Raw genomic sequence first — 12,928 nt, 5'->3', positions numbered from 1 at the left:
GTTCCAGGACAGGCTCCAAAACCACAGAGAAACCCTGTCTCGAAAAACCAAAAAAATAAAATTAAAAAAAAATTTTAAAAAATGCCTAATAGTGTAGACAGATTTTAGTTTTATATTGTTTTCTTTAGCTATTAATCATAAACAGAAGGTGATTATTCTGTGTAGTACTGAAGTTTTGACAGTAAAAATTATTTCAATGGGACATTCTGTTCCACATTATATACAGGCTGCTGTGTAGCAACTTTGGAATTAAGTGGGTTTCTTAATTGGAAATTTTTTGAAGCTGGAGATGCTAAACTCCAATGCATCTCTTTGTAAGACAGTGTAACTGTGCTGATCAACGCCTGGCCCGGCAGGTTCTTCACTGCATCCTCCTTTCAGTGAATATTGCAGAGCCGTATAGTCTATGGAAGAGGGCTGAAGGCACAACCCTGTAGCCTATTCATCAGTGAATTAGCAAGTGGAAGACAGTAATGGCAGATGAGACTGATAAGCAGAAACCACTCATGTTAAAGTTACTTTAAAGGGAGAATGCTAATTGCCTTCTGTATAGGGAAAATCAGAGTAATCAGAGCTTTCTCAGAAGCCCTTCCTGATTCCAAACAGGAAAAATGAGAAGTTAAACAAGAAAATACTTTACTTTGTTATAGATAAGTATCTGTGTATAGGCAGAAATTCCATCTTAACAGTGGGCAGTAATTGAAGATTTCTTTCTATTACTAGGAATTGTTAATCTTAGTCTCAGGAGAAATTATTGCCAAATGAAGTGCAGTCAGCATTAAACAAGTATGATGCTGAAGTTCTGCCTTCACTTCTAGTAGGTTCTGACCTTACTATACAGAGAGAAAATCTTATTTTACCTCTCTCTTCCTCCTCTCCATTTTCTTTTTTTTTTTTTTCCCCTTTGGATTTGTGAGAGTGGACATTATTCTACCCTACAGTTTTATAGAATTTGTGATCCTACTACCTCATCCTCCCAAATGCTGGGTACCACATAAAGTTTTCTGTAGGGCATTTTCTTATTTAGTGATTGGTTGGGGGAGGATTGGGCCTTGCATGAGCTTTGAAACCCCAAAGCCACCTCCATCAGTACTGAAATCGTCCTTTTTATCACAGGTGGTCCAAGATCTCTGTAAAGTAGCTGGTGTAGCGAAAGTTCTAGTGGCCCAGCATGATGCCTACAAAGGCCTCCTTCCAGGTGAGGTGTTCCAGTGGAAAATGTAGCGACTGTTATGTTTGAATATGTGATCATAAAAATAGCATGAAATGTGTTTTACCAAATGTGTTTAATTCTCAGAGGAGCTGACACCATTGATTTTGGAAACTCAGAAGCAGTTCAATTACACACACATCTGTGCTGGAGCATCTGCTTTTGGAAAGGTGAGAAGTGGAGTCTGACCTCACTGAACAGGATAGCTTTCGCTGGGCCAGAAATATAGTAGACTTTGTTTAGATAGCCCGTCCTGACTTGGTCATACCTAGGGGAGTACGGCTAACATTTACATATATTCTTTCAAGATTTTATCCAATTTTCTGTTAAAATGTCATTTCCAGATCTTTAAATTTTGTCACAGACTAACTATTCTTGCAGGATTTTGTCATAATTTATTAAACCTTTCACTTCTAGGTTTTCTAATTTGGCCTGGATAATGCTATTATTAAATTGATTTCTGTGCATGTGTTTGTAGATGTTATGTTTAGTTACTCATCTGAAGAGATGATTTACTTGAATGTCTGATAGATACAAAAGGAAATCTGTCTAATCAAGGGATTTGGGAATGACTCTGTTATGGTTGAAATATCCTTAAAGACAGCTATAATCTGATCATATGTACTGTGATAAAACACCCTGACAAAGTAACTTTAAGGGAGAAAAGGTTTTCTCAAAATTCCAGGGTACAGCCCATCATGGCAGGGAGTCACAGTGTCAGGGACTTGAGACAACTGGTCATATTACATCCACAGTCTCATACACAATTGAAGACCCAAAACCAGGGAATGGGTGTTACCCATAGTGGACTGGGTCTTCCCACACCAATTAATGTAATCAAGGAAGAGCCCTTCCCAGGTAATTCTAAATTGTGTCAAGATGACAATTAAAAGTAACCATTACAAATGAGTAGTGCCGATCTATATCAAGGGAACATGGAACAAAGGGCAGTGAGGATAGGGTGTACTTTAGAGAGAGAGTGTTGGCCTACATGCATGGAACCCCGAGAGTTCAATTCCCCACCAGTTCCCTTTTTTTAAATTCTGTTTTGTTTTCATTTAAAAAATGTATGCATGTTTTGCCTACATGTATGTCTGTGTACCATGTAGGTGTAGTGTCCATAGAGGTCAGAAAAGAATATCAAATATCCTAGGACTGGAGTTACAGACACTTGTGATGGTTTGAATGAGAATGCCCCTGTAAGTTCATAAATTTGAATACTTGGTCTTCAGTTGGAGGAACTGTTTAGGAAGAATTAGGAGGTGTGGCTTTGATGAAGGAGGTGTGTCACTGGGGGCAAGCTTTAGGTTTTAGTAAGCCCACACCATTCCCATTAGTATTTTCTGCCTTGTGCTTGTGGAAGGAGACGTGAGCTCTCAACTTCAGCGCCATGCTGGCCTATCTGTTGTCGTGTTCCCCACCATGATAGTCATGGTCTCCTACCCTCTGGAACCATGAACCCCAAATCAAATGCTTTTTTAAACAAGTTGTCTTGGTCATGGTGTTTCATCATGGCAGTAGAAAAGTAACTAAAGCAAATGTGAACTGCCTTGTGAGTGCTAGGAATTGAACCTGGGCCCTCTGGAAGAGCAGCCAGTGCTTACCTATAATTTTAGAAGCCCAGGTGGTGGAGACAGTAGGCGTGCATTCACTGCTTGCCTGAGAAACTTAGTAAGACTTTGTCTCAAAATAAAAAGTAAAGGAGAAGGCTAGAGAGATGGCTCAGCAGGTAAGAGCACTTGCTTTGCAAGAATGAGGGCCTGAGTTCAAGTCCCCAGCACTCACATAAGGGAATGGCTGCATGTGCCTATAACCTCAACACTGGAGGCTGGTTACAGGAGAATACTGTGAGCTTGCTGGAAAACCAGCCTAACTCAAATAGTCAGTTTCTGATTCAGTGAGCGACCTTGCCTCAAAGCAATAAGATGGAGAACTATAAAGGAAGATTCTGCTTTGGCCATCTATACATTTGACACTATGTACATGCACCACATACACATGGCACACATGTATACATGTACACACACACACACACACACGGAATAGAAGCTGATTTGGAGATAGAACCCTTGACTACTCATTCATGTGCACGAGGCGCCAGGTTCAGTCCTCAGTACAGGAAAGTTAACTACACAGATAACCTCATAGTAGAAAGTTGGATATAATATAGCAGTATGAAGAACAAGGATGTAACTCTGTTCTTCTTATTTTTAGCTTACTCTTTCCTATTTCAGGAGTGTACCTTACTAATGGCTTCTTTCTGTTGTCTTTAAATTGTGCACGTACATACATATTTTTATTGTTTTGTGACTAGGAGTTTTTGCTTAATATATTCTTGAAAATATTAGCTCATAATGTATCTGTCTCTCTGACTGCATAGCATTCCATATTAGTCAAGGTCAGCAGGTTGTTTTCAGTCACTTGCTGCAAGGAAGACATCCTTGTACATACATCTTTGTATGCCTTTGCTGGCATATCTTTAAAATAGAGTTCAAGAAGTGAAATAGCTAAGTTTAAAGACAGTGCTTTAAACATGGTTGATAGATATTGTTAAATTGCTGACACATGGTATTATAAATTTTAACACCTCCCTCCTCAGAATTGATGGATGAGTCTTTGTGGATCATCCTGTCTTTGAGAGTACTGTTTCTGTTCTGGTGGTTTAATTTTGAGTTTAGTTGATGAGAGTTCATCTGCGAGACTATGAGCCCAAGAAACAGTGTTTGCTGTGTTTTAGTTCCCAATTTCTATGACCCTGGCACTGACTTCTCTGTAGTGACAGATGAGAGCTTGGCAATAAGAGTCACAGAAGAGATGCTGGTGCTGTAGCCTACAAATGCAAATGAGATCAGGAAAAGTCCATAGGAGAAATACCACAGGGAGATTATAAGTAGATCTGCGACAAACCTGTGAATTGTGTTTATTATTTTTTGTCACTGTGAAAGGAAAACTGAGCAATGTAGACTAAGACTGCTCTTTGGTTCCCCGACTGCACAGCTCCTAATAGTCACACAGCTCCTATATTAATTATAACACTGTTTGGTCAACAGCTTAGGTGTCTTTCTAGCTAGTTATTATGTCTTAAATTAACCCATTTCTGTTTATCTATATATCACCACAAAACTGTGGCCTACTGGTAAGGTTCTGGCATCTTTCTCTTTCGGCAGCTACATGGCGTCTGCCTGACTCCACTTACTCTCTCTCTCTCTCTCTTTCTTTTTCTTTCTGTTTAGGTTTTCTGCCTAGCTCTCTTCTGCCCTGCCATAGGCCAAAACTGCTTCTTTATTAACCAGTGGTAATTAAACATATTCACAGCATAAAGAGGGGAATCCCACATCAGAGCAAAATGAGGAGGAATGTATTTTGGTTCATGGATTCATCACTTCCTCCTATCACTTTGGCCCTGTGGCGAGCCCTCCTGGTTATGACTCATGGTGGAAGTACATGAGAAGACATAGTTACTAATCTCATAGTAGAGAGAAGGGAAAGGGAGAAAAACAGGAGTGAGCATTTCAGTATCTCCTTTGAGGTTCAATGCCAGCTATCGTGCCCTAGGTCTTACCTCCTAAAGGGTCTGACATGTAGCAGCTGTAAAGGCTGGCAACCAAGCTTTCAATACATGGCTTGTCAAAAATATTCAACCTCCTTCACCAGAAAGAAAATTCAAATTAAAACTTGAGATTACAGCCATGTGTGGTAGTGTACACCTTTAATCCCAGCACTTGGGAGGCAGAAGCAGGTGGATCTTTCTGTTTGAGGCCAGTTTGGTCTACAAAGTGAGTTCCAGGACAATTAGGGCTGCACAGAGAAACCCTGCCTCGGAAAACCACAAACAAACAAAAACAAAAACCTTGAGGTTCCACTTCATCCTTATCAAGGTGGGCATCATTAAGAAAATAAAGGACAGAGAGTTCTGATTAGGATGTAGGGAAAGAGGAGACTTTATTTACTGCAGGTGGGGTGTAAACTAGTGAAGCCTTTATGGAAGTCAAGTTTCTCAAAGAATTAAAAAGAAAATGACCATATGACCCAGCTGTACCACTCCTGGACTTATACCCAAAGAACTCTATAGCCACCACAGAGGTACTTGCACTTCTTACTGGTGTATTTTTCACCACAGCAAGGAAATAACTGCCTATGTTTATCAGCGTATAAATGGATACAGAAAATGTACATACACAGCTGTAAAAAACTGAAAATTTCAGGAAAATGGATGGATCTGGAAGTTCTTATATTGAGATGAGCCAGACTCAGAAAGACAAATACAGCATACTCTCTCTGGCATGCAGTTCCTAGCTTTTAATGTTTATATGTGCATATATAAGTGTATAGGTCATATGAAATGAAAGTAGAGCGGGGACTCCAAGAGGAAAGAAGGGTGTTTAGGAAGTTGGGGGCATGTAGAGCTCATTAAGGTGAAAGTGGGAAAGGAGAGTCCCTGGAGGTGTAAGGCTAGTGGAAATAGGGATGCGGGAAGGGTAGAAGAGGAAAATCCACAAAAGCAAGAAAACTGACATTGGTTAGTATTTTTAGTAGTCAAGGCCAGCATTCTTTTTTGTTTGTTTGTTTTTGTTTTTCAAGACAGGGTTTCTCTGTAGCTTTGGAGCCTGTCCTGGAACTAGGTCTTGTAGACCAGGCTGGTCTCAAACTCCCATAGATCTGCCTGCCTCTGCCTCCCAAGTGCTGGGATTAAAGGCGTGCACCACGACTGTCAGGCAAGGCCAGCATTCTTTATTCATGGTTGAAAGAGAATTGCTGTTTAGTGCAGGTATGACAAAATGAAAATTAGAATTTTTTCCTTCAGAAACTCTAGCAGTCATGAAGCTGGTTCTGTCAGTGCTTGTAGTTACTTTATATAAAGTATGAAGTCACTGAGTAGAAACAGGACAGGAACACAATAAGACACAACCTTCTACCCTCAGGATACTTAGGGGTTATTCAACATGTATGTTAAAAATGGTTTTACAACAGAAATTCATGCTACTCACAGCTAATATATTGTAATTGTGTGTTCATGTGGGAGAGTACAGAATGAGGGGTATTGATGAGGAGTTTGGGAGACTCTGTACAGAACAGAGAGTGCTTGTTGTATTATCTTGAAAGCATGCCTGCCAGAAGCAGTGTCATGAAACAGGAAGTGCCACTGACTGAGCTCTGTAGAGGTCAGCATTTCTAATTGTGTGATAAAAGGCAGTGCTCCACTTTTAAAATTTCTTATATTATCTAAAAGAACCTCAGTCCAGAAACATGGAAATTCAGTCTTCACAAAATGACTCTCTTCTGCTTTAGAGCCCTAGAGCCTTAGTGCAATTTTAACTAGACATGTGGAAGCTCCCTTTCCCTCGTTATATTGCAACTAGACACAAGGAGATTTTGACCTGCTTAAGGACGCTGGCTACTGAGAGCAAAGTTATGCGTGCGTTTACTTAACTGTTATGTACCTGTGTCAGCAAGAGCATGTGTGCTTGTTTCTGTTGCTCACATGATGTTTGACACTCAGGCTGCTGTGATTGATTCATTTGTGCAACATGAACTTGACAGAGTTTGATTTTTTTTTTTTTTTTTTTTTTTTGGAGACAGGGTTTCTCTGTGGTTTTGGAGCCTGTCATGGAACTAGCTCTTGTAGACCAGGGGCTGGTCTCGAACTCACAGAGATCCGCCTGCCTCTGCCTCCCGAGTGCTGGGATTAAAGGCGTGAGCCACCACTGCCCGACCTCGACAGAGTTTGAAATGACGGCTGAAAGTTTTTCTTTCATATCTTATAGTAAATATATAAATTCTTTTCCAGTATTTTACTCTTCTGATTTTTTTCTCTTTCTCTTGTTTAAATTCAGGGATCCATAACTGTCACATCTTGTACTTGATATTTATTAGGGCAGTAGATCTCATAATTTATCAGATTGAATCAGCTTATTACTGTAAATCTTGTACAACTCTTAACATAGAGTAATGGTAGGCACTTAATTTTAAAGATTACCTCAAAAACTGGACTTCATGTCCCATGTTCAAAGACACATGTGAAGTATAAAATATTTGAATTTGAATTAAAATTTCTACAGACAATCACTTCCCTTTAAAGGAAATTAGAAGATACCATTGTTGGTCATTGTATTAATCAGCTTGCATTTTTGTAGCTCACTACTCTTTTTCTTTTAGAACCTTTTGCCCAGAGTAGCAGCCAAACTTGATGTTGCCCCAGTTTCTGACATCATTGAGATCAAGTCACCTGATACATTTGTGAGAACTATCTATGCAGGTAGGTCCCAAGGAAGATAATTAATCAGCATGCTGGTTTTTGGGGTGGGGGAGGATACAGTCTTAAAAAGAGATTTGGAAACAAACCATATAATTAAATGAACCATCTTAAAGGTTTCTGAGAAATGCTTTAGTTCAAAATTGCTACTGTAGCATGACATGGCATTCCATCTGATTTATCCTGTGCGTGGTGCTTTTATACTGGCCTTTGAGTTTATGGAGTGAGATTTCCCCTGAGTGGTTAATAGAGATTAAGCTTGCCATCCAATATGTATGTATGTATGTATGTATGTATGCATGTATGCATTTTAGAATTTTAGTTAAGATGTAATTATATCACTTCTCCCCTCTAACCTTTCCTTGTGTCATTCCCCTTTACTCTCAAATTGATGGTATTTTTTTCTTTATGTTATACACATAGGCATTAATATGTAAATACAACCTGGTGGGTCTGTTTAGTTTAGATGTGTATATGTGATTTCAGGGCTGGCTACTTTTCATTGGATAGACAGTTATATTGGATAAGCAGTGAAAGGGCCCATCCCTGGGAGAGTCTAGTTCTCCCTCTCTTACTAGTCACTAGTTGCCTGTAGTTCTTTGTCTAGGAGTGGGACCTGTAAGGTTTCCCTTTCCACATTAGCATGACTGTTGCTATGGTCCTTTTTCAGTTCTTGTTTAAGTAGCTATATTTTGTAAGTAGTACCTGGAAAGGCAAAATCTTCTTTTTTTAAAATAGTTTTCTCAGTCTTTGCTTTCAGTTCCATGTGCATTAAAAGACATTCAGAGTATAGGTAGTCCCGAGTGAAGCTCTTCACTGTTGTGCTCTTTTCCTATATACAAGAGACATAGGAAACAATTGGTCCATGATTATTTTTTGCCTCATCATAAAGTAAATTCTGAGCCTGAGAGGAATACTTTTGTTCTTCCTTCTTTATAATAAAATTTATGTTTTAGGAAATGCATTATGTACAGTGAAGTGTGATGAGAAAGTGAAGGTGTTTTCTGTTCGAGGAACATCTTTTGAAGCCGCAGCAACAAGTGGAGGTAGTGCCAGTTCAGAAAAAGGTAAGTATTCATTTGAGCCTTTTGATAGCTTGGCATTTCTTATTTCTTCACTCTGTAGATTATAATAGAAATAAGAGACAACCTCTGATTTAATTTCTAGTACAAAGTAAAAATTCAGCTGACTCATATCCCAAGGTTGTATAAATAATTATAATTTATGTCTGTTTCGCTTCCTCTTGGTACAAGAATAATTTCTTTGGTAGATTGAAAGAGTAGGAGAGAGGATCAATTAAGATTAATCTGTTATGCTTGTATTAGGACTTTTACTTTCATTATTGTTTCCTCATGTGGTATTTGAGTGAGTCAATATAATAGAAGAATGTAATAATAGTAAAAATAGGGGTGGCATTTTAACATGTCTGGCATCTTATTTGAACACTTGAGAGAATGGGTTATTTTGTTTTCTGTAGATGAACTTAGGAGAAGTAAATGATTTCCCAAAAGAATCTTGTCTTCTTAAACCTTTATAATTAAAGAAAATGAAATTGGGAACATGAAAATATGTGTACTTAAATTTCCTAGAATTGGATGTTTATTTGTTGGTCTTAAAAATAATTATCACTATATGACTTGAAGTCATTCTCATTTTTAAATTTTATTTATCAATGTATGCAGCACCAAGTTCTTCGCCAGTGGGAATATCAGAGTGGCTTGATCAGAAATTGACGAAAAGTGATCGACCAGAACTAACAGGTGCCAAAGTGGTGGTTTCTGGTGGTAAGTGAAATATAATTTAAAAGATGGCATAAGCTATACACTACAGACTTCATTTAAAAAACATAATCTTTTATTTAGTTTTTGATGGTGCTGGGGATGGAACCCAGAGTCTTGCACATTGTAGGCAAGCTCTACACTACTGAGCTGAATCTGTAGTCTGGGTCTGTCCTTCCTTCCTTCCTTCCTTCCTTCCTTCCTTCCTTCCTTCCTTCCTTCCTTCCTTCCTTCCTTCCTTCCTTCGTCTGTAGTCTGGAGCATCTAGTCCATCTGTCCGTCTGTCCGTCCTTCCTTCCTTCCTTTCAATTGTGGGGTTTTTTTTAAACTTTTATTTATTTTTATATTATGTCCAATGGTGTTTTGCCATGGGTGTTACATCCCCTGGAACTGAGTTACAGACAGTTGTGAGCTGCCATGTGGGTGCTGGGAATTGAACCTGGGTCCTCTGGAAGAGCAGTTAGTGCTCTTACCACTGAGTCATCTCTCCAGCCCTTTACTTTTTCTTTCCAAATGTCAGAAGTTGTTAAGTTGTAAGTATTAGTCATATTTTACTAGAAATATAAAAATACGACCATAATACAGAACTTGGGCTTTCTGGCACACATCTGTTGATGTCATCTGTGGAACAGGGTTCAAATCTCAGTCCACACCTCTGCCATGTGGTGTTTTTGTTTTACAGAAATCTGTGGGGTTTGTTTGTTTTGTTTGTTTTGACTTTTAAATGACATTTGATCGGCTTTTGGGCTGTGGAAAAAGTGATTGGAATCTCGAAGTTGTGTGTAAATCGCCTGCTCCATTTTACTTTCAAGGACTTTCAAGAGTAAGCAAGTCTTTGTGGATGACACTTGGGAAGCCCTTCACAGTTAACGTCAAGACCTGACTTACTTCTTTTTGTGTATTATGCTCCTTTATAGTTTGTTGACTGAGTTTTTGAGAAAATAATGATTTGATGTGATTTTAAAATTTTTTCAAATTAAACATTAAACGAAGTAGTTAATGTTCCTAACAGCCATCTATTGCTCCAGTGGTATTTAGAGGGAACAATTTAATATTTTTCAAAGATGTTTGTCTTGTTTATTGTTTTGTACATTCAGGAAATATCTGTTGTATGGAACTGATACATTTCCATTTCCTGAAGAAATAAAAACAAAAAAGAATATGTTTGCTCTTAAGGAGTTTGAAATCTAGCAGGAACTTTGAGTCGGTCATGCAGGGAATATTTGCCAGGTACTAGTAAGAGTTTTCCAATACCACAGATAGAGCAGTGACCTAGAGAGCAGTGGTTCTTGCATCTTGGACTTAAAGTGTTTCCATTATAGTGGAGAAACAGCAAACATCACAGTGTTCTCTTTATGTGGTTAATTAACTGCAATGCTGACTGTTTCGTAGATATCAGGAAAGGCTTTGTAAAGGAGGTGGTAGTACGCTTAATTGGGCAGTTTGTAATATGGGCATTCAGTTTAGCATATAAAATGGCAAACATTTTGCAGAGTCCAACATGTATATACCTAATTTTTTTTTTCTTTTTTTAATGAGGTCGGGGCTTGAAGAGTGGAGAGAACTTTAAGCTATTGTACGATCTGGCAGATCAACTGCATGCTGCAGGTAAAGGCATCTTCCTTTGTAGCATGATGTTCTCTTTTTGCTGGACATATTTTTATATATATATATATATGTATGATGTATATATGTATATATATATATATATCTTTATATATGTAGGTCCTCCAAACCTTCAGGTTATTTTGCTTTCTATGGTTTTCAGTTTTTCTTTCATTTATTTATTGACTCAGCTTTATTGTTTAACTTTATTATCATTTATCAGTTATACAAAATAATATTTGGTTGTGGCATTTCTATTCATTTTTATGTTTATAACATATTTTGGTCATATTTTCCCTGATTACTTACTTCTTTTCTGCCTTCCTCTTTTTTTCTCTTCTTCTTTCCATGTCATTATTTTTTTAAATCTAGATTCTACATGAGAGAAAACATAAGATACTTGCTTTTCTGACTTATATGGCTTTTCATGATTTGATGTCCTGACCATTAAATCATTCTTTCTGAAGTAGTCTTCTTAGTCCTCCAGTAAATACTGAAACATCTCAGTAAAGGGGTATCATTTACTTCAGTAAATCTTAAAGAGTGTGTATGTGGCAGTTTTACATTTGCTAAATCTTAGGACTCTATCTAGTTTTGATTTTTAAATACTCAAAGCCTACTGTAGACCTCCTACTAGCTATTCCCCAATACACTCACTTGCTCTGATTCCTGTATGACTTACATATACACACTACTAAATAAATGTACTTTTCTTTATGCTGAGAAAGAACTGGGAAAAATGATAAAGATTAAAAAAAAAAACATGGGCGCAGAAGTGGCTACATCTTATGAACATAGTAAACTGGATAGACTGAGAAAAGCATCTGTGAACTTGAGGGCATTTCACAGACATGGTTAAAACTAAAACGTAAAGAAAAAAAAGAGCTAGAAAATAATAAAATATCCAGAAACTAGGGGACAACTCTAAAGAATATAAGTAAAATGACAGAAAGTAAACTAAAAGTGACTACAACTGAAGACCAATGGTGTGATGTGGAGGCGGGAGGACAGAACAGAGTGTTGAGTCAGCGAAGCCCGAGAAGTTCTCCCATGTTCCCGTCACACCCAAGCAAAGATCCAGGAAGCTCAGGAACCACCAAATGTATGTGTGTGTATAATTTGCAAGCTATAACAAGTCAAAGGTGAAGATAAAAATCCTGAAAAAAAACAGAGTGGAGTTTAAAAAGAAGGTCGTGCTGTAGCAAAGATAAGAAATACATTCAGCTTTTCTTCAGAAACCATGTGAATGAGAATGGGATAAAAGTCTTCAAGTGTTGAGAGGAAAAAAAAACACAGCAACCTAGAATTCTGTAACCCTGGAATTATCCTTTGAAGCAAAGGGGAAATAGAAAACTCAGACCAAAATAAATAATAAAAAGTAAGGAATCTGTTGCAAATTTACCTTAGAAGAAATGCTAAAGAGGGAGAGAGAGGAACTGTGATCAGTATGTAAAATAAATGAAAAAATGTTAACTAAATAAATGAAAAAAAAGAATTCTTAAGAAATGAGGAAAATAGGGGTCAAAAGAGAGTAAAGAAGAGGATCATAAGACATGAAAGTAAATAAAAATGTACTTAATCTAACAATTAATAGTGTAGTTGAAATAATAAACAGTAATGTGGTCAGTTCCTTCTATATTTGTAGAGCATTCATGCTTGCTCACAGGTAGGTGATGTGTGACAGATACTACCAGGGAACAGCAGGGATAGGATTTGGGGCTATCCTGCAATACATGCATACCCTGAAGTGGCACAGTGTTAATTTGAAAGTACAATTAGAGAAGATGTCAATTGCAAACTCCAGCACAGTCACTATAAAAAAAAAAGGAGGGGGGTGAAAAAGATAAGGTAAATTATATAAAAGGCCCAGTTTAAAAAAAAAACACAGAAAGTATAAAAGATAAAAATAATAAAGAAAAAGGGCAACAAATAATTTAGATACCAGTCAATCCAAGATTGTCCGTAACCATTTTGAAAGTCAGTGATCTAAATGTACCAATGAAAAGATTGTCATAGTAGATGGAACACCAAGACCCAATTCTTTCTCTCTCTCTCTCTCTCTCTCTCTCTCTCTCTCTCTCT

General features: G+C 37.8%; 1 protein-coding gene across 1 annotated transcript in view; it reads left to right on the top strand.

Annotated features, from left to right (window-relative positions):
- Positions 1-12,928, top strand: part of Etfa (electron transfer flavoprotein subunit alpha) — a 60,917-nt gene that overhangs the window by 11,540 nt on the left and 36,449 nt on the right. Inside the window, exons 3-8 of the mRNA XM_005347391.2 lie at positions 1,117-1,198; positions 1,298-1,380; positions 7,367-7,466; positions 8,420-8,530; positions 9,146-9,247; positions 10,781-10,849. Of these exons, the coding sequence (XP_005347448.1) occupies positions 1,117-1,198; positions 1,298-1,380; positions 7,367-7,466; positions 8,420-8,530; positions 9,146-9,247; positions 10,781-10,849 (547 nt within the window). The remainder of the gene's footprint in view (positions 1-1,116; positions 1,199-1,297; positions 1,381-7,366; positions 7,467-8,419; positions 8,531-9,145; positions 9,248-10,780; positions 10,850-12,928) is intronic.

The sequence above is a fragment of the Microtus ochrogaster genome, chromosome 5, assembly GCF_000317375.1.
Source record: "Microtus ochrogaster isolate Prairie Vole_2 chromosome 5, MicOch1.0, whole genome shotgun sequence".
Taxonomy (NCBI): domain Eukaryota; kingdom Metazoa; phylum Chordata; class Mammalia; order Rodentia; family Cricetidae; genus Microtus; species Microtus ochrogaster.
The sequence above is the reverse complement of the archived record's forward strand: the minus strand, read 5'-3'. Positions and strand labels throughout refer to the sequence as shown.